Genomic DNA, 23,361 nt, shown 5'->3' with positions numbered 1-23,361 from the left:
AAGACAGCACAATTCACACTCTTCTCTGGCTTACAAGTAGTGCTTTTACCACAGAGTTTACTAATATGGTTTTATGGGGAATCGCAGGAACTGCTTGACACACAATACAACAAAAAATGTTCTGTACTGTATGTTTTCTTTCTCTTGGATTAAAAAAAAAAAAAAAAAACCTACCTTTGTACACTACTGTGTAGAATAAATTTTAGCATAGCAAATGCAGTATTTTTTATTAATGTGATATGATCACCTGAAATTTGGAAAATTCCACACTTCAGCAAAAATCATGTCCTGAAATGTTCGGATTAGGAAGGTTAAATACAGTGTTGGCAGGGTATTTAACTTTTCAGTATGGAACTTGGTGTGTCTGCATATTTGCCATTGTGCTAAAAGCAATCTTGCTGCCGCCAAAGTAAAACTTGTTTATTATTCTCCTCTTAAAGAAAAAAAAAAACATTACTCTCTGCATCTTACCTAATAGTAAAATGTGTATGGTGATTGGTTGGTAGCTTCATTCAGCTTGTGAGTATAAAATGGAAAAGCAAGTTTCCAGCCAAAACTGTATTTGATGGTGGATATTACCACCTTTCTCTAAGTCTTGCAAGATGCACGTGAGGATAATAGGGGAATTCTGAGAAAATAGTGGAGGGTAGCACCTGCTCTGATGTCTCCCACCCCCACTATTCGGTGCTACAATGAGTGTAGTGCAGTACTGTCAAAATAGATGTAACTCCGAATTCATAACTCTAAACTTCTAACCTTAAGTAAATTTGTGAGACTTTGGTTAAAAACACTGATGTATGGTAAACAGCTTCTTTAATATCTTACAGTAAAAAGCTTTTTTCTTCCCCCTTCAGCATTACTTTGATGACGCCCCTTTGATGAATGTTCCTGGTCGTACGCATCCTGTTGAAATTTTTTATACCCCAGAACCAGAAAGAGACTATTTGGAAGCTGCAATCAGAACTGTCATACAGATTCATATGTGTGAGGAAGCAGATGGTGATGTTCTTCTTTTCTTGACAGGTCAAGAGGTAAGATTATTGATGGAAATGAAGTTCACATTAATGTTATTTAGGAATATGTTGATGGTATTATGAGCTGTAGCCATAAAGCAATGAGATTCATTTTATTGTGGCTGCTATAGGATGATTAGTAGTGTCACCTGTAGAAATATGGTGTATAACAATTTTCATGCAAAGATTGGATTACTTTGCTGCTGCTAGCTATCAGAATGGTCCCCTCCCATTCCTGATAAAAATATCTTTTAGAACAGAATTAAAAATTGAATTTTGTATGAAGTTCGCAAAATCTGTAACTGAGACAATTCATATATTAATCATGTTTATAGGAATGATGTTTTACATGTAGCAAGAGTCTGACAAGTTTAAAAGCATTCAAGAAGGCAGGGCAGGGAAGCTGTCAAAGATGATACGAGGTAGTATCATCTTTGACATCCAAATTACCAGCCAGTGGAAAATGTTTAACTTGTGCTTTACTGCTGGAGTTGAATTTATCTAATGAATCAGTCCTAGATTCATTTTGACAGAACACTTGAATGGGGAAAAAAATTTTCAGATTGATGCTGCAAAGAAAAAAAAAAAAAAAAAAAAAACAGCACTGATGCTATCAAAGGGAATGTAAGTGTTATGAATGGTGTTCCAAGAGAAGAGTTGCAGAAATGTTTTTTTTTTTTTTTTTTTATATTAGTGCAATCATTGGTTAACACATTCACTGTTTCTTGAACACAAATTTGTGGCTTTGGATTTCAATTCACTTGGAGAGAAAACCACCCTGCTTTTAGAACTTTTTCTTCCGGTTTGACAGAATTCAAAACGAGATATTTTTGTCAAGCAACCTTCACTGGGGGCTGATTAATTCAGTCATAGTGAGAAGAAAGCCCAAAAATATTTCTGCCTTTTCTAATCCAAATTGACTCAATCCTGTGGTTTTCAATCATGTATCGAAACAGTCATCGGAAAAACCAGCAGCGAAAGTGTTAAAGTGTATATGTTAACAGTGAGCTACGTGGAAGGAAATGATGATGATTAATGTATAATATAAGTATTGGTGTGTTTATTATAAAATTAGTCTTATTCCATTATGGTTGCATCTCATATGATTGATTGGGAAGAGTAAACAAAGTTAGAATTTTCCAGTAGAGGACTTTTCTTGCCAGTAGATGTGCAGCAGGTTTCTCAGAGGTTTAAATTGGATCTCTATACCAGTGGCATAAATGTTCAATTTAAATTTTTTTGCCTTATATTTTTCATGTGTTACTGTTTTTAGGAAAAAAGTATTCTGGATCACAGCACTAAGTCAGCTAACATTCTTGCAACCTTACATACAAATAATAAATTTTTACTTATTACCAAGTCATTGAATAGAAATCACAATTCTGCTTTTTTTTCTTCTTCTTCTTCTTTTTTTTTTTTTTTTTCCATGTGCCATTTTTAGTTGCTAAGTGCCAAATTTGTACATGTACTGCATGTTGACCACCAGCACTTTGCAACTTTTTAACTCTTCAAATTAGTATGACTTTCCAGAATGATCACAAAATCATTATTTAAATGTAATAATTGGATTTTCCTCTTTTGAGGGGATAAAAATAACGACATTGATTTTTACATATAATACTATTTGATTATGGGAAGCAACTTTTTTTCTTTTTTTTTTTTAATAAAGGAAATCATTTTTGTAATTTCACGTTTCGTTAATCAGTGGTGTTAACCACAAATATTTATAATCTTAAGGATATCTAAGGTAAATTTGGTAAACTTCATTAATATTAAAGGTGAGGGAGCCAAAAAGTTTGGACTTAATACTAAGTTTTGATAAAGTAAATATCATGTTAGTTTGCATTATTCTCCTCCCTCTTGTATTTGAAAAAGATTATTTGAACCATTCCAAAATTTCATTAAAATCAGACCAATAGAAATTTGGGAGGTGTGCGTTCCCATCCTCATGTAATTGACTCCCACTGGATGGATTTTCGTGAAATATTTTGTTTGTGCCTTTTAGAAATATTTGTAGACCCATCCCAAATTAAATTAAAATCTGACAATCAGTCTTTCTTTGTTTGTCAGCATGTAATAACTTGACTCCCATCAAATAGGTTTTTGTGAAATTTTATATTTTGCTCTTTTAGAATGATTTGTCACACCCTCCCAAATTTTGTTAAAATCAGACCAATAGAAATCTGACAATTCTTATATAATTTTTTGATTTCATATGCTCCCTCTTACGGCAGCGAGAGGATCAGAGTGGAAGCAGAGGGTGCTAAGAATCTCTCGGTATGACCAGGCTGCCATGCACGGAAATTGAACTTGGCTTGTTATAACGTACGATCACTCATCGGTGAAGACAGGATATTAGAGCTGGAAAAGGAATTAGAAAATGTGAATTGGAATATCATCGGTTTGGCTGAAACAAGAAGAAGAAATTAATCACTTATAAGTTTATCAAGTGGAAATCTGCCGTACACCAATGGAAACAGTGAAAGGAGTGAAGGTGGAGTTGGGTTTCTGGTCCATAAAGATTTTAAAAACAACATTTTGGAATTCAAAAGTACATCACCCAGGGTGTCAAGACTAATACTCAAGATTTCTAAGAGGTACAAGCTAAAGATTATAATGATTTATGCACCAACATTGAGCCATGATGATGAAGAGGTTGAAGAAATGTACACTGAAATTGAGAGTCTTCTAGATGAGCAGAAAACCCACTACACTATTATTATGGGGGACTTCAATGCTAAGGTTGGAAAAAAGGCAAAACAGCGCAGAAAGAGGAACTATAGGAAATTTTGGAATTGATGAAAGAAATAAAACAGGTGAAAGACTTGTGGAATTTGCAGAATCTCAAGGAATGTCAGTAATGAACACTTTTTTTCAAGAAAAGGGTGAACAGAAAGTGGACATGGAAGAGTCCAAATGGATTAACAACTAATGAAATCGACTTCATCCTCACTAACAGAAGATATATTGTGAATGATGTTACCATCCTGAATAAGGTAAATGTTGGAAGTGATCACAGAATGGTAAGATGTACACTTGATATAGATGTAGGAAAGGAAAGGAAAAAACTGACTCGAGTAAGTAATACAAAGGTCTTTGAGATAACAGAAGAGGAGAAAAAGCAGTATGTACCGGAACTTAAGAACAAGTTTGAGCTTCTGCAGACTGCTCAGGACCAAGATATCGACGAGGAATATTACAACTTTCTGAAAGTGATAAAGCCCAAGAAACCTATAGGGAAAAAGAAATCCAAAGAAGAAAAAATTAGTCAAGAAACACTTGTCATGATGAACCAAAGATGACAAATGAAGAGCAAGAAAAACACTGACAGGGAGAAAATTGAGTATACTGAGTTATGCAAAGCCATTAGAAAGAGACTCAGAGAGGACATAAGAAGATTTAACACAAGAAAAGTAGAACAAGCATTAAGGGAAAACAAAGGATTGAAATCAGCAGCCATGAGCAGTAATACAGAAAGACAAATGATACTGAAACTGAAGAATAGCGATGGTGTACTTATAAACAGCAGAGAAGGCATAATTCAAATAGTAGAAGACTACTATAGAGAATTATACAAGGAGCGAAGGAATGATACCAGCAGTGGGGAAGATGGATTGCAAAGTAGCAACACATACGACATACCCGATATTCTTCCTGATGAGGTAGAACATGCATTGAAGAAAATGAAGAATCGGAAAGCCGCGGGGGAAGATGAAGTTACTGTAGAGTTGTTAAAATTGGGAGGAAGAGACATAACACAAAAAGTGGCAAGGCTCTTCACAAAGTGCATTAGAAAAGGTGTGATGCCTAAGCAGTGGAATAATGCAATCATAGTTTTGCTGCATAAGAAAGGAGATAAATCAGAAATTGGAAATTATAGACCAATTAGCTTGTTATCCCACATCTACAAGTTGTTCACAAGGGTCATTACTAACAGATTAGAAAGAATACTTGAAGAGAATCAACCGAAAGAGCAAGCTGGCTTTAGGACAGGATTCTCAACTATGGATCACCTTCACGTAATATCACAGCTAATGGAGAAAGCAAATGAATATAAAACACCATTATGCCTGGCATTTGTAGATTATGAAAAGGCATTTGACTCCATACAGCATAAGGCAATGTTTGGGGCACTGGAAAGACAAGGCATAGATACTCCATATATTATGATTTTGAAGAAAATATACGACAGTGCTACATCCTTTATTAGACTAGACGAAGACAGTAGGAAATTTAAAATCAAGAAAGGAGTTCGACAAGGAGACACAATATCTCCGAAGCTGTTTACTGCTGCCCTTGAGGAAGCTTTCAGAAGATTAGACTGGTCGCAGAAAGGAGTCAATGTGAACGGAGAGTACCTAAACCATTTACGATTTGCAGATGACATTGTGGTCATAAGCCACGATCCCAAAGAATTAGAGGAAAATTTTAATCAGTTATGCACAGTTAGTAAGGATTTTGGACTAAAGATGAATATGGCTAAAACAAAAGTAATGATGAACAAGTATGCCACGGAAAGGGAAATAATGATTGAAGGAGCAGTAATTGAAAAGGTGGAATCATATACTTATCTGGGACAAGTTATTAGCTGTAATAATGATAAATGGCTGGAAGTCAAGAGAAGAATAAATTTTGGATGGATAGCATTCAGGAAATATAGTCACATACTGAAGAGCAATATCCCAGTTTGTCTGAAACGTAAAATAATGAATCAATGTATACTCCCCACCATGACTTATGGAAGTGAAACTTGGGCACTCACCAAAAGAATGGAAGAGAAGCTAAGAACTACACAGCGAAGAATGGAACGAATTATACTGGGAATCAGACTGTTAGATAAGAAGAGAAACACATGGATTAGGCAGCAAACTTAAGTAAAGGATATTCTTATCAAAACTAAAGAACTAAAATGGTCTTGGGCAGGACACATAGCTAGAAGACATGATGACAGATGGACTAAGAAAATAACAGAATGGTATCCAAGAGGAGCTAGAAGAAAACGTGGAAGACAAAGGCGGAGATGGATAGATGAAATTCATGAGTTTTTGAGTAGTAAATGGATGGCCAGTGCTCAAAACAGAAGGAACTGGAAAGTTGCTGGAGAGGCCTTCATCCTGCAGTGGATTGAAAATGGCTGATGATGATGATGATGATGCTCATAGGCTATCCATATATCTTATATTGTTGATGAAGCACAGGGTATTGTGCTGGTTGAAGGAATGAATCGACAACCTGGCAAATGTGCATAAGTGAAATTTTCTTAGTTTGCACATAAAAGTGCAAACTAAGTGCCGAAAATGTAACTCATGAGTATTAATTAATTTCGTTGAATATAACTAGGCACTTAGCTTTAGGTTTTAAAGGCGCTGCTTATAGACAAAACACACACTAAAATTACTTAGATATATGAATTTTAGCATTCAAGAAACAAGTTATAAACCGCACCCATGCCCAAACCAACAAATTGCAACCATCTGCTGTTCATGTGGAAATGCATAACCAATTTCAAATGAACCACCAAAAGACAAGTCAGAATTGTTTAGTTTTTGAGGATAAATCATGTTCAACTATGAGCTCGTACCTCCTGAAAGAAAAATGGTTTAGGTAACAAAATTTTATATAAATCCATGTCAAACAGCAACCCATGGACAGTGGCGAGTCACTTTGTAGTTGTAGTGGCATGTGATGCAAGAAAGCAAGTGTACGAGCTAATGCAGCATCAGCCAAAAATAAAAAAAAAAAAAAAATTCACACGACCATTCCTTCCAAATGCCTGTCCAGTTCCTCCTTAAATTTATTTAACCTATCAACTTCCACAATGACAGATGGAAGTTTGTTCCAGCAATTAACCACCCGCTGGCTAAAGGCAAATTTCTGCACATCTATTCTACATCTATCTTTCTTAATTTGATAACCCCTTAGAACGGCCTCCGTAGCCAAGTGGGCAGGAGCGGGAGTGCAGTAGCACACGCTCTTTGAGTAGACCGGGGTTCAAGCCCCTGACTGCTGAATACGGTCGATCTGCCAACCCGCACTGGACCAGCGTGGCAGATTATGGTCCATTTCCCTCAGCATGAATTGTTGAGGAGGCTTCCATCCTGCAGTGGGTTGATAATGGCTGCACTTTACTTTTACTTTTTTAGGTTCGTAATCTGAACAAGTGGAAGAATCCCATCAGAATTCAGCATGCTCAACCCATTCAAGGACTTACACACCTCAATCAGATCACCGAGCAGGTGCCTAGTCTCCAGCCACTGCAATTTGCAGAACTGAAGCCTCTCTTGGTAAGAGGATCCCTTCATTCCCCTCACCAATCTTGTTGCCCTTCTCTGTAGACACTCAAGCAAATCTACATCCTTCCTAAAATGAGGCCTTCAGACCGTACGCAGTACTCAAGGCTTAACCATTGCCTTATACAGAGGGACAATCACCTCCTTTTCCCTGCTAGCAAAATTATTATATATCATTGACAAAATCCTGTGACCAGCCCTGTCAGCCTGTCTGCATTGCTCAAAAAAATTCATATCTGACTGCACAGTTATTCCTAGGTCTTTTTCATTTTCTACCACCTTAAGTGTAGTACCACACAGTTGGTACATTTCTCTGGGGTTACTTCTACCCATATACAGTACTTTGCATTTGTCAAGGTTAAAATTCAGTTGCCACTTCTCAGCCCATCTGCCCAACTTTTCTAGATCCTGTTGCAGTAGCACACTGCCATTACTGTCATTAACAACCCTGCTAACCTTTGTATCATCTGCAAACTTCGACACTAAACCTGATATACCTTCATCAATATCATTGATAAATATACAAAACAACAGTGGACCCAACACTGAACCCTGTGGGACTCCACTAAAAATATTAGTCCATGAAGAGCAGCACCCATTGATTACCACCCTCTGTCTTCCACTCAACCATCCTTTTACCCATTAATACCATTCTGCTCCAATTTGTACAGTAGTCTTCCATGCACAACAGTGTCAAAAGCTTTCCTGAAATCCAAGTATATGATATCAAAATTATTTTTTGCATTTAGTTCCTTTGTAACCACATCATAATACTCTAGATTTGTGAGACAAGACTTTCCCTTAACAAACCCATGCTGTGTCTGAATTATTGCTGCAGTCTTGTCTAGATGATCCTGCAATGCATCTTTAACTAGAATTGTTTAAAATGACTCCATTATTTTACCTGGAACAGAAGTTAAACTAACTGGTCTGTAATTACTCTCGTCACCCTTCGATCCCCCTTTGTGAATTGAGGATACATTTGCACATCTCCAGTCCGTGGGGACATCTCCTGAGTCCAAGGATGCTCTCATAATTATGGCTAAGGGTTTGCTTAGTTCTTTTGCCACCTCCTTTAATATAACTGGATAGATCCCATCCACCCCAGGTGCCTTTCTTATGTTTGACTTCAACAATTTCTCCTCCACTTTGCTCTCAGTTATTACAAAATCATTAAGCACCCTGCTACAATTTGATAACCTTTTGGCATTTTCAAACCTTAATAACTCCTCATGTGTAAATATAAATGGAAAATATTCATTCAGTTTATTTGCTATCTGAGCAGGATCATCAACATTGGAACCATCGATATCAAGTGGACCAATCAGTTTCATTCCCTTCCTTTTAAAGTTTTTATAAGTAAAGAAATCCTTTCTGTTTTCCTTAGCATCCTCTGCCAAAGATTTCTCATAATCTGCCTTCGCCTGCCTAACCTCCTTTGTGACCTGATTACGGACTAACTTATATCTGTCATACGCTTCTGAGTCGCTGGATAATTTATATGCACCCATGCATTTTTCTTCTCTGTCACGAGTCTCATTAGTTCATTTGATAACCATTTAGGCCTAAACCCTGAACAGTATTTCTTAATAGATATGAAACTTTTAGTAGCTTCCACGATTAATTCCTTGAATGCTTCCCACTTAGAATTTACTGTTGGTAACATCATCAGTTGATCCCACTGTACAGAATTTAAAACTGTATGTTTGTTGACCACCTTTGAGTCATTGAGGCCACTCCATGTACCAATTATAAGTTTTTTCACTTCCACTTAACTGGAAATGGGCCACATTGGTCTATAAAATGTTCCTTGGCCACATGGTCTCCAAGATTTGATAATTGTTGAAATTGGAATTTCATTCCATGCTAGTGCTATATTATAAATACATCTTTGACATTGAATTTTAATGATAAAGATTTGTGTAAAGATTCATGCCTTCTGTTTTTTTTTTTTTTTTTTTTTTTAATTTTTCTTTTTTTCTTCTAAAACTGAACTCAAAAACTTGTCTGTCATCTCTTCAGACCAGTGTTTCTCAACCTTTTTTGTTCGCATACCCTCAAAGAATTATGTTCTTATTTTTGTACCGCTATATATGTATGTCTACTTTATTTTACTGCAAGTAAACCTCTACACTTGAATTCTAAGTGCTTACATTTTTTGTACTTATATAGTAAAACAGATGATAAGACCCCTTTTATGCATGTTTTGTGTTGTGCAACAAATTGTCGAAATACAGATATTTATTCTCATTATAATATCGCTTCTACAAAAACAGTGTTTAAAAGAAATACAAACATTTATTTTCATTATAAATAACAAATATTAAAAACAATACAAACATTTATTCTCATTATAAATAACAAATATTAAAAACTCAGTGAGATTGTTGAGCTTGTTTTGTTGAAGCCAGCAGTTCAATTCATGGCCAAGTAGAAGTTAGGGCAATAATGATCGCTGACTCTGGATTCAGTTTCTGTCCTTAACTTTTATCGACCTTAAGGTAGAGAAGCCTTGTTCACACAAATAAATTGAGGGAAATATGAGATTTGAAAGAGCTTTATCACTAATTTCTTTGAATTGTTTTCGAGTTTTGGACCAAAAATCGCATATTGCCAGGCTTTCAAAAATTGTTTTCAATGATTTATCCGCTGCAATTTCTAATAAACTCTCTTTTAAATTGATTAGCATGTCAGCAGTTGTGGCATTGGCTGTGACGAAAAGATTTAATATCCAATCGTTTATTTTTTCTTCGTTCTTGATATGCGGAAAATATTGTGTGCAGACTTCACTGAGACACATCAAGTTACATTTAATTATTTTAGTCATACTGACACTTACAGAAGCTCTATTCTGAACAGTGAATTTGTACATCTTAAAAATATTTATATAACTAAAGATTACATATATTAAACCAAATATATGATATCAAAGAAAAGCTGCGATATTTCCATCCTTGACACATTTTGCCCACAACAATAATTTATTATAGAAACCTTTTATTTTACTATGCGTCTTGAAAATATTACTGTTGAATCTTTGAAGTTGGAGATTAAGTTTGTTTATCTTGCTGAAAATATCTGCAAGGGAACTGAGTTGTGAAAGCCACTCAATGCTTTCAAAGTTGGATACATATTTAATTTTTTCTAGGAAGCACTTCACTTCCTCCCTCAGTTCAAACAGGCAAGTTAAAACACGTCCTTGGGAGAGCTGCCTCACCTTGGTATGCAACAATAGGTGAGTGTGTGCTGAACCCATCTCTTCGCACATTATGTTAAAAAGCCATGAATTTAGTGTCCGAGACTTGATTAAATTGACTACCTTAATAGCAACACTTGTTACTTCATGCAACTCTGGAGACATATTTTTTGTAGCCAAACTTTGTCTATGGATTTGTCAACGCTGTCAGGATTGATTTCATGTATACTTGCAATATGACTGCTTTTTGTCCAGTCATTGAGGCCACTCCATCTGCGGATATACTGATACACCATTTCCACTGGAGTCCTAATTCGAGTCTCACAAAATTGTCCAAAGTTTTGAAAATTATCTTTTCCCTTTGTATGTTCTGGCATCCGTTTACAACCCAGTATGTCGTCCTTAATAGCACCAATTTCAACATCAAAATAGCAGACAAACACAATAAGCTGGGCATTGTTTGAAATGTCTTTAGACTCATCGATTTGCTTTGAAAATCTTTTATCCAGTTTGATCTTTTCAACAGTTTGCAGAATTACATCTTGTGCCATTTCACAAATTCGGCGACCTACAGTAGTATCAGAAGTTGGTATGCTTTTCGTTATGTTTGAACACTTTTTGTCTAGCATTTTATCAGCGATAATTAAAGCACCAGGAACGATGAGTGTTTCAGCCACTGTGTATGCCTTTTTATTTTTGGCAACTAATAAAGCTAATTCGTAAGAAGTTTCTATAGCATCTTTAGAATTTGAAGTTTGGGTAAAACTTTGAATAACGTTTTAGTTTTTTATTATAGAGTTAGCTTTGCACTAAAAAAATTAACAGCTTTATCTATCAATCTGACATGATTTGTTACAAGATGTCATTCTAATAGAGAGGGCTTCATGCTATTATTAGACAAAGTTTGATTGCATATTATACAGACTGGAAGAGGTGGATTACACTTGTTTGAAATGAAATCATAATTAATATAACTTGTCATAAAAATGATATTTGGGTTTAGTCTCAGCTTTCAAAGATTTTACGGTATTATGTTTAGTTTTAGTAGATTTTCCAACAACATTCTCAAAACCAGTCGGTTCAGATAAAGGAGTAAGAAGTGTAAAAACTTCATTAGATCTTTGCAATTTATTATTTTCACTACATACACTGCCTTTCTCACCTTCACGTTTTCGCTTTAAAATAAACTTATCCATAATGGGGTATTAAAATAATCACATGGAAGAATTAGCAGGAAAAATCACCACACAACTGCAACCGTCCCCGCGAGCTTACAGAGAAGAACTAAAACAAAATGGATGGTGAACTGCTGGTAATCCAACAACCATCACAGTTCGAGTGATTTCGTAAATACTTGGTAGTACTGGCAAAATCCAATTATATGCACATTCCATTTTTGCCTTGATTAAATATGATTAAAAAATTTCACTAAGAAGAAAATTGGATTACGTGTATTAATACCCACCAAATTCATCATCATCATCAGCCATTTTCAATCCACTGCAGGACGAAGGCCTCTCCAGCAACTTTCCAGTTCCTTCTGTTTTGAGCACTGGCCATCCATTTACTACCTACAAACTCATGAATTTCATCTATCCATCTCCGCCTTTGTCTTCCAGGTTTTCTTCTAGCTCCTCTTGGATACCATTCTGTTATTTTCCCAGTCCATCTGTCATCATGTCTTTGAGCTATGTATCCTGCCCAAGACTATTTTAGTTCTTTAGTTTTGATAAGAATGTCCTTTACTTGAGTTTGCTGCCTAAGCCATATGTTTCTCTTCTTATCTAACAGTCTGATTCCCAATATAATTTGTTCCATTCTTCGCTGTGTAGTTCTCAGCTTCTCTTCCATTCTTTTTGTGAGTGCTCAAGTTTCACTTCCATAAGTCATGGTAGGGAGTATACATTGGTTCATTATTTTACGTTTCAGACAAACTGGGATATTGCTCTTCAGTATGTGACTATTTCCTGAATGCTACCCATCCAAAACTTATTCTTCTCTTGACTTCCAGCCATTTATCATTATTACAGCTAATAACTTGTCCCAGATAAGTATATGACTCCACCTTTTCAATTACTGCTCCTTCAATCATTATTTCCCTTTCTGTGGCATACTTGTTCATCATTACTTTTGTTTTAGCCATATTCATCTTTAGTCCAAAATCCTTACTAACTGTGCATAACTGATTAAGATTTTCCTCTAATTCTTTGGGATCGTGGCTTATGACCACAATGTCATCTGCAAATTGTAAATGGTTTAGGTACTCTCCATTCACATTGACTCCTTTCTGCGACCAGTCTAATCTTCTGAAAGCTTCCTCAAGGGCAGCAGTAAACAGCTTCGGAGATATTGTGTCTCCTTGTCGAACTCCTTTCTTGATTTTAAATTTCCTACTGTCTTCGTCTAGTCTAATAAAGGATGTAGCACTGTCGTATATTTTCTTCAAAATCATAATATATGGAGTATCTATGCCTTGTCTTTCCAGTGCCCCAAACATTGCCTTATGCTGTATGGAGTCAAATGCCTTTTCATAATCCACAAATGCCAGGCATAATGGTGTTTTATATTCATTTGCTTTCTCCATTAGCTGTGATATTACGTGAAGGTGATCCATAGTTGAGAATCCTGTCCTAAAGCCAGCTTGCTCTTTCGGTTGATTCTCATCAAGTATTCTTTCTAATCTGTTAGTAATGACCCTTGTGAACAACTTGTAGCTGTGGGATAACAAGCTAATTGGTCTATAATTTCCAATTTCTGATTTATCTCCTTTCTTATGCAGCAAAACTATGATTGCATTATTCCACTGCTTAGGCATCACACCTTTTCTAATGCACTTTGTGAAGAGCCTTGCCAGTTTTTGTGTTATGTCTCTTCCTCCCAATTTTAACAACTCTACAGTAACTTCATCTTCCCCCGGGGCTTTCTGATTCTTCATTTTCTTCAGTGCATGTTCTACCTCATCAGGAAGAATATCGGGTATGCCGTATGTGTTGCTACTTTGCAATCCATCTTCCCTACTGCTGGTATCATTCCCTCGCTCCTTGTATAATTCTCTATAGTAGTCTTCTGCTATTTGAATTATGCGTTCTCTGCTGTTTATAAGTAGACCATCACTATTCTTCAGTTTCAGTATCATTTGTCTTTCTGTATTACTGCTCATGGCTGCTGATTTAAATCCTTTGTTTTCCCTTAATGCTTGTTCTACTTTTCTTGTATTAAATCTTCTTATGTCCTCTCTGAGTCTCTTTCTAATGGCTTTGCATAACTCAGTATACTCAATTTTCTCCCTGTCAGTGTTTTTCTTGCTCTTCATTTGTCGTCTTCGGTTCATCATGACAAGTGTTTCTTGACTAATTTTTTCTTCTTTGGATTTCTTTTTCCCTATAGGTTTTTTGGGCTTTATCACTTTCAGAAAGTTGTAATGTTCCTCGTCGATATCTTGGTCCTGAGCAGTCTGCAGAAGCTCAAACTTGTTCTTAAGTTCCGGTACATACTGCTTTTTCTCCTCTTCTGTTATCTCAAAGACCTTTGTATTATTTACTCGAGTCAGCTTTTTCCTTTCTTTTCCTACATCTATATCAAGTGTACATCTTACCATTCTGTGATCACTTCCAACATTTACCTTATTCAGGACGGTAACATCATTCACAATATATCTTCTGTTAGTGAGGATGAAGTCGATTTCATTAGTTGTTAATCCATTTGGACTCTTCCATGTCTACTTTCTGTTCACCCTTTTCTTGAAAAAAGTGTTCATTACTGACATTCCTTGAGATTCTGCAAATTCCACAAGTCTTTCACCTCTTTTATTTCTTTCATCAATTCCAAAATTTCCTATAGTTCCTCTTTCTGCGCTGTTTTGCCTTTTTCCAACCTTAGCATTGAAGTCCCCCATAATAATAGTGTAGTGGGTTTTCTGCTCATCTAGAAGACTCAATTTCGGCCTACATTTCTTCAACCTCTTCATCATCATGGCTCAATGTTGATGCATAAATCATTATAATCTTTAGCTTGTACCTCTTAGAAATCTTGAGTATTAGTCTTGACACCCTTCGTGATGTACTTTTGAATTCCAAAATGTTGTTTTTAAAATCTTTATGGACCAGAAACCCAACTCCACCTTCACTTCTTTCACTGTTTCCATTGGTGTACAGCAGATTTCCACTTGATAAACTAATAAGTGATTCATTTCTTCTTCTTGTTTCAGCCAAACCGATGATATTCCAATTCACATTTTCTAATTCCTTTTCCAGCTCTAATATCCTGTCTCCACCGATGAGTGATCTTACGTTATAACAGGCCAAGTTCAGTTTCCGTGCATGGCAGCCTGGTTGTACCCAGAGATTCTTAGCACCCTCTGCTTCCACTCTGATCCTCTCGCTGCCGTAAGAGGGAGAGTGAAAGCTGCTGGGGACTGAGGGCCATTTGTTTTCTCGTGCTGTCATATGCTGGATGGTTTGGTCTTTTCCTCTTCACGCTGATCAGGCGTCTTGAAGAGAACCACTCAACACGTTCGTTGCCACCTAAATGACGTAACAGGGCTTACCATCGAGAAGGTGTGCATGAGTGGATTTTAGGGAGGCAGGCCAACCGGACTTCTCCTAAATCTTCAGTAATAGAGAGATATTGGATCCATCAATGTTTTAGGCTTAGTGTCTGACATAACACACAGGATACCTGTTCCCCTTCTAAGTCCCCCCACCAAATTATGGGGCAGTAATTTTTTTTTAACCACTAAATTAACAATAATTAAAAAGAAAATTTAATTATAAAGCATCAATATATACTTAAAAATATCATTTCGCATTTCTTAATAGCAATAAATAAATATAGAGATAAATTAGTTTTTTTTTTATTAGATAATCTAATCATATATTTTGTAATTATCTCCATAAAGTCTTAAAAGATCATTTTTTTATAAATTTTTTGAAAATATATATCATCTCAATCAGAATGTTAAAATTTTTAATCAAATTTAATTAATTCAAAAATGGAATGTGCATATAATTGTATTTTTGCCGTACTTGACACTTCAAAGCAGCACTCCAGATGAATCATTACTTAAATCTCAATAGTGTATATACAACAATACAAAAACACGCTTAAGTAAAAAAATCAGTTAAATCATCAATTTTTATGAATCATCATTTAGCTTAATAATGTCAATAGCGTAATTACTACAGAATATGGTTAAGTAAAAAAATGTTTCATTTGTTCCAAAATACTTTTGTTTCTTGTTAATCTCTCGCATACCCCCAGGGCGCCTCCGTAGCCAGGTGGGCAGGAGCAGCAGTGCATAGTACACGCTTCTTGATTAGACTGGGGTTCGAGCCCGTGACCACCGCATACCCCCAAAACAACATGGCCTTGGTTGCTAATGCTCCTAAAAACCGAATAGCAGACAAACAAGCATACCCCCAGTTTAATAATGCTGCTTTAGACATTCTAGAACTTTCTGATCCATAGACTGGTTGGTAAAAACATGACCGTTATGTCCTTCTTTAAGTTCCTCACAATTGGTATGTGAAGGAATATTATCCAGAAGAAGAGACTTTTCAGATTTCAGCCTTTTCGGAAATGTACTTACAGCCTAAGCTAACTTGTAAAGTACTAGAGAGATATAGTTCTATGGCATAATATGCATTGTTATTTGTATAAAGTAAAACTAAAGTTATCACAAAAAGAAAATGCAATTTTATAGTTAACTTTGTTTGACACTAAACCCTCGTTGTTTGACACTAAACTAAATATGAGAGAAAATGTTTGGGGTTTTTTTTTTTTTTTTTTTAGGAGCATTAGCAACTAAGGCCATATTGCTCCGGGAATATGCGGTGGTCATTCGCTGACCTTTCCACATCCTCCGTATTTGGTGGTGACGGGCTCGAACCCCGGTCTAATCAAGAAGCGTGTGCTACGCACTGTTGCTTCTTCCCACCTGGCTACGGAGGCGCCATGAGAGAAAATAGGTGGACTTGGGAACTCCTCTTATTCCGTATTCTCTTTACTTTCTTAATACTCTATATTTTTATTTTTCATGAGCCATTAGTTTATGAAATGCAATATTGAGATGCTATTTTTCTGCTGTAACATACTTTTTTCGATTCTGCAAAGTTTCCCCTTTTCCCCATTCACCATTCCCATGCTTGTTGCTCAATGTTTAGGCCTAACTTCCTATGCTACTAAATTCAGATTTTCTTTGCCGCTATTGCCAATGCTAGCATATGTTTCATGTCAGAAATAGCATTAGCATTAGCATTAGTAGAGGCATTTGATGCAAGAAAGCAAGCTTATGCAGCATCAGCCAAAAAAAAAAAAAAAAAAAAAAAACCACTTCCACTTCACCCCTCTGTTCGTTCAAAATACCTGTCCAGCTGAGCCTTAAACTTATTTAGGCTATCAACCTCCACCACAAGGGATGGAAGTCTGTTCCACCAACCAACCACCCGCTGGCTAAAGGCAAATTTCCGCACGTCTATCCTACATCTGTCTTTCCTCAATTTGAATTTATGCCCTCTCAGGTGATTTTTCTGAGCTAGAGGAAGAATCCCATCAGCATTGAGCATGCTTAAACCATTCAAGGCTTTATACACCTCTATCAGATCACCTCGCTGGTGCCTAGTCTCCAGACACTGTAATTTGCAAAACTTAAGCCTTTCTTCATAAGAGCACCCCTTTGTTCCATTCACTAATCTTGTTGCCCTTCTCTGTACTCGTTCCAGCAGCTCTACATCCTTCTTGAAATGAGGCCTCCAGACCTGTATACAGTATTCTAGGTGTGGCCTGACCATCGCCTTATACAATGGAATAATCACCTCCTTATCCCTGCTGGAAAAATTCCTGTATATCATTGACAATACTCCATGAGCTACTCTTGCAGCCCGTCTGCACTGCTCAGAGAACTTCATATCTGCCTGCACAACCACCCCCAAGTCCCTTTCATTCTCTACCACTGTCAGTGTTGTACCACAGAGTTGATACGTTGCTCTGGGGTTGCTGTTTCCCATGTGTAGTACTTTACATTTGTCAATGTTAAACTTCATTTGCCACCTCTCAGCCCATCTGCTCAACCTTTCCAGATCCTGTTGCAGCAGCATAGTGTCAGTAGTGTCCTTGACAACCCTGCCAACCTTTGTATCGTCTGCAAACTTGGACATTAAGCCCGATATACCATCATCAATATCATTTATAAATACAGAAAACAATAATGGACCCAACACTGAGCCCTGAGGGACTCCACTAATAACATCAGTCCACGATGAGCAGTGTCCATTGATTACCACTCTCTGTCTTCTCCCCCTCAACCACCCCTTTATCCATAGCAGCAATTTGCCTCCAATGTCACACTGCTCCAATTTGTGTAGCAGTCTTCCATGTGCAACAGTATCAAAAGCCTTTCTAAGATCCAAGTATATAATATCAAAGTTATTCCTTGCATCCAGTTCTTTTGTGACTGCATCATAGTATCCAATCAAGTTGGTCAGGCAAGACTTCCCCTTAACAAAACCATGCTGTGTCTGAGCTATAACTGAAGTCTTGTCTAAATGATCCTGCAGTGCTTCTTTAACCAGTGCCTCCATTAATTTTCCTGGAACAGAAGTTAAGCTCACAGGTCTATAATTACTTGTGTCAGCCTTTGATCCTCCTTTGGGGTCTCTACTGCTTTTTGTTTTTCCTGTGATTTCGATGGTTGACCCTTGACGAAGACACTGAAACCATGTGATTTTCAGCAATAAGTACTTCTTTTTATTTTCTCATATTTTTCTGTGTTTTCCATAGTTCCAATTCTCATTTTTTAGCTCATTTTCTGTTCTCATCATCTCAGTTAACTTATATATATACAATGAAATTGGGATCTAACAGACCAGGTGGCACTATCCAAGATCCCATCATTGACAGGTTAATGTCTGATTAAATATGTTTATCGGCTGTTCTTCACATTACAGCCATTTTCTCTATATGTTTGCTTACATAATTTAAGGCTATAAGATATAAGTAATGAGCCAGTTTAATCAGTAAATTAGTCAAGGCAGAATAGAAAAGTGGTTGTTTGTCATGTAATCTCAATATTTATTATTATTAACATAATTTTTTTTAAATATCAAAGGAAATTGAAGAAGCTTGTAAAAGGATAAAAAGAGAAGTGGATAACCTTGGTCCTGAGGTTGGAGAACTAAAATGTATTCCTTTATATTCAACACTACCTCCTAATCTACAGCAGAAAATATTTGAACCACCACCTCCTAACAAACCGAATGGCGCGATTGGACGTAAAATTGTAGTATCAACAAATCTAGCTGAGACATCTCTTACTATTGATGGTGTTGTGTTTGTTATCGATCCAGGATTTGCCAAACAAAAGGTATGTTGATTTGTTTTTTCCCCTCAAAAAATATGAATTTTCATCTAACACACTTATTCTGTGGCTACATCTTTAAAAAAAAGTGGGGTATGGACCATATTTTGAATTAATTTATTTAGTTCACAGCATGTTTTCTGTTGCTGGATTTTCAATCTCATATGGTGGGCAGTTCTCCCCCATATAAAGCTGTTACTTGCCTGAAAGCAAAAATTTGCACATATATCCTACAACCATCATTTTCAATTTAAATTTATGTGCTCATGGGCATTTAGTATTAGTATTAGCATGGCCACATGGTGCAAGGAAGCTTATAGCTTATGCTGCACCAGCCAAAATAAAAATAATAATAAAATAAAATGAAATAACAAAAAATAAAATAAAATAATAAGAATAAAGTAATAATAATAATAATAATAAAATTTTTTAAAAAATAATAATAAGCAAAAAGGAAATAAACAACCTGTGTTTCCCTCTTCCCATAGGTAATTATCCTACTGACCTTTGAACTTTCCCAAACTGTCAGCCTCTACCACCTGTAGGTAACTTATTCCAGTAATTTATAAATCGCTGGCTAAAATAAAACTTCTTGCAATCCAATCTAAACATTGAATTCTTCTTTGATGGCGTCAGCATGCACATAGCGAACAAAAACAAGGAGCTGGCTACATTGAAAAATGTCTGTAGTTTCATCCAATTGCATACTGAAGGGGAATGGTGAGGCTGCCATTTCCTCAATGACCTGCTTCAAAATATTATAAAAGACATATCAACTATTCTGGAATGTATTACATCATTTGACAAGGGAACAGCTTCCAGTTTTTTCCTCTGTTCCAGTCCACAGACCAGTTCGACCATTTCCAGTGCACATGGCTTCACTAAAGTCTCTCCAATAGTGTGGGGCTTCTTTTGCTTGGCAATCCGGTAAGCAACTTTATAGGATGCTTCAAGAAAAGGTTTTTGTGAAATGGCAAATCCAAGTTTTGGAATTGTCCCTGCTTTTTCGAATTGAGATTTTTTCGCACGAAAAAAACCAGCATCTTTAGATGCATTTTCAGCATGGACAGACTTGAGATGGTCTTTCAGTTTTGCTGGCTTCATACTTCTGTTCGCAAGAATTTTCCGTACAAAAAACACTGCGGTATTTGAGTCCCATCAAGTTCATTAATGCAAGTGAAACCAAATAATACATAGTTTTCATCATACTTCCTTTTCTTCGACATTTCAACTTAAATTTGGTCTGTAATAAATGTTAAATAATTAATGCAATATTAGCAACTAAGAAAGACATTACAAAGATTGTATGCATCGACAGACACACAGTGGGTGTGCATACACGCCTGTAGCACTGCAGGGGCCTCCACCGTTGGACCGGTATACACGCACATAGCATATAGTGTGTGCATAGTGTTAGGGTCGGGCGCCACCTGTGGTTTCCCACATCTGCGCCATATGTACACTGTGAAGAAATACAGAACACTGTAAATGCCAGAAAAAGTGTTGTGTGTTGAATGTGTGGTTTTGTGTTGGGTTCTGTTGTATGTCCTGGCATTTGGCCGCAGGGCCCCTGATGGAACCCCACGTTGCCCGCACACACCACTAGGAGGTAGCCAGGCTGCCCATAGTTCTCTGGCTAGTCTCCGTCAGGGTTGCCTCAGCTTCCTGAGCGGAGACCAAGTTAAAAAAAAAAAAAATAAAAAAAATAAAAAAAAAAAAATAAAAATAAATAAATAAATAAAAAAATAAAATAAAATAAAAAATAAATAAATAAATAAAAAAAATAAAAAAAAAAATAAATAAATAAATAAATAAATAAAAAAAAAAAATTAATTAAAAGAAAAAATAATAATAAATAATTAATTAATTAAAAAAAAAAAAAAAAAACACAGCGATTAGATAGAGTGAGGTAGTACAGGGTGTACAGAAGAGGGGGAATGAAAGTAAGAGTAAGGGGATATAGGCGAAGGCGTCCCCAACCAGTCAATGTACACTCAGTCAATCAGGTGAAGGCGAAGAAAGGGGAAGGAATGGGGTCGAAAGTGACTGTACAATTGAGCACAGATAGGATCGCCATTTGGCGCCTCTGTCATCGACATCGGGTGGTGTCCAATCCAGGGGTTTAATTCGATCCAATGGTAGCTTTCAAACTTCAATCATCAGATAGTTGTCCGTTTGATGGTGTGGCGGTCAAGTTCATGACTGTCTAGTCTGGATGAAAGTCCATCATGGTCTCAAACCGCCTGTTGTCTTCCTTGGGACTGCTATGGCGCAGGTACAGGAACTGTAGAAAAGGATTTCCTTCGGCTGAAGAGCTCTTGTGCGAAACGCGTAAAAGCTGTATATTCCTCCCTACTATCAAGCAGGTGTGTTTCTTGGTCTTTGGGTATGTAGGTCAAGGTAGTGATGAAGGTGCAGCGAAGATCCTCATACAGGGGGCAGTCATACATAAGGTGCGACCAACTCTCAGTCCCACCACAGGTGCAAGTGGGATCATCGATGATTCCCAGGGCCGTCAGTTTGCCTTTTAATGATCCATGGCCAGTTAACAGGTATGTAGCATAAAGACCAGGTGAAAACCAGGGGGGAAGCCTGGGGAACACCCTGTTAATGTAAGGGAAGAACTTTCTAGTGATTTCGCCTTTGTTGGAAGTAGTCCATCTCGCTTGCCACGCCTGCTGCAGATGCGTGAGGAGACGCTTCTTTTCTGCTGTTCTGTCGTTTGCGGGGTCTGTTGTGAATTCGAGGATGGTCTTGGAATTTGTTTTGGAGAGGTGGAAGAGTAGTCCACAGCGGACCACCTCCAGGTCCAGTGGCATGGCGCCTGCCAGGATTTGCAGAGCATGGGTACTGACCACGCACATAGCAGCGAAAAGGTTAAATTACACACTTCAACTGTTATCTAACTGTTATCTGTAGGACGTGTTTGAACATACCTGGTTTACACTCATAGCCAGCGTGTCTATTCATGTTAAAAGTGGCCTACTAGGCGCTGATTTGCGGATAGTTTGCCAACTATGTCCACAGCAGGATTGCAATCAAGTGCAATCTAGAGGCAGGTCTAATAACTGCCATAATTTCAAAGTAACGATGAGCATAAGCGATTTTTCGAGATATGCAATAACTATAATATGATATGAAAATATGTTATTTCTATTGGTGACTACAGATACAGCTAATACAATTGTAATACATTCATAAGTGAAGGAAATTAATGAGTTGATTTTTTTCTTATCCAATCTCACGGACCCCTGGTTAAGAAACCGTGGCCTAGAGAATAGTTGAACATATGGTATCTTAAAATCCTACAGCATTTGGAGGCCTGTGGCGTTTAAATAATAAAGACATAATTTTGTGCTGTGATTTTAGCTGAAAATTTATTGATAACAGAGTCTTAAAAATCAAAATAAATATGTGGATATGAGAACGGAAGTGGCATTTTACTAGGGATGATATTTCATTTCAGGAAATTGGTAACTATATGGACAGTATGAGTTGAAATTTCAGTTTTGACAGTTGGAATATTCTGACCCGATTCATACCTATACCAATATTAACTCCCTTTTAATGCATCTTTAGTTCAAACTGTGGTATATATTCCAAATTGGGGAATTATCAGATGTCCTGGCAGAATTTGTGTACTTTGCTGGGATCAATCAAACTTGTGCTCCATTTGAGAGTACCATTGTGAAGAAATAAAATTTTCAGTATTTTCACTCACATGAAGTATTCAGGAATAATGACTAGTTGGTTCAAATATTATTAGCTATATGGTGCAAGGAAGCCTACGGCTTATGCTGCACCAGCTAAAAAAAAAAAAAATTTCTGAATTACCCTGAGAGAGAGAGAGAGAGAGAGGTAAGATCCTAGCACCAGTTGATTATTTAAACCATTGTATTGACATATTTGCCTTATTTCTTGACCATAAGACTAAAAAAAAAATCCTTTAAATGGACTGAACGAAACACAAAGAGGGTATATAGGGGCCTCTTGAAGAATTTCAGAGTGGTTGATATGGTGATTTCACATCAAGATGACCTTATTCCGAGTGGTGTTGTAACTGACTCTGGAAGTTTGACAGCTCGGGTATTTTACTGACACGTCCAGATAATAACACTGAAAAAGAATTTGGAGCATCAGCTTTATGTGAAGAAAACTTCAAAACTGATGCTTTCAAAAAGTAGAGGTGACTAAGAAAAAGAGTTCAAGGAAAAGGAAACCAAAACAGAAAAAGGCCAGTATGCTTAAGGGTGACTCAAAGAATCAAGTCACAGCTGGTAAAACTCCTGGAAAGGAGAACATTGGTGACAGTGGGGAGAATAAGGTTAGTGTAACGTAAATAACTGAAATAGATTGGGAGAATGTTGTGTCTTGTGGGGGTAGTTCTGCTGCAGTAGCATACAGCTCACTGTTTGCTACTGCAGAGCATTCCACTACTGTAGAGCCATTTCCTTCATCAAATTTATATTTGATAAAGGAAATGGAATAAATCGTAAGGCTATAGCAAAA

At 36.8% G+C, this 23,361-nt stretch overlaps 1 protein-coding gene across 2 annotated transcripts in view; it reads left to right on the top strand.

Moving 5' to 3' along the window:
- Nucleotides 1–23,361, top strand: part of Dhx15 (DEAH-box helicase 15) — a 190,238-nt gene that overhangs the window by 91,210 nt on the left and 75,667 nt on the right. For both annotated transcript variants that reach the window (XM_090377960.1, XM_090377959.1), the window contains exons 6-7: nt 855–1,031; nt 18,604–18,858. In XM_090377960.1, coding sequence (XP_090234086.1) covers nt 855–1,031; nt 18,604–18,858 — 432 coding nt within the window. The remainder of the gene's footprint in view (nt 1–854; nt 1,032–18,603; nt 18,859–23,361) is intronic.

Source organism: Mastigoproctus giganteus, chromosome 7, assembly GCF_048544385.1.
Source record: "Mastigoproctus giganteus isolate SK-2022 chromosome 7, ASM4854438v1, whole genome shotgun sequence".
Lineage (NCBI taxonomy): Eukaryota > Metazoa > Arthropoda > Arachnida > Uropygi > Thelyphonidae > Mastigoproctus > Mastigoproctus giganteus.
The sequence above is the reverse complement of the archived record's forward strand: the minus strand, read 5'-3'. Positions and strand labels throughout refer to the sequence as shown.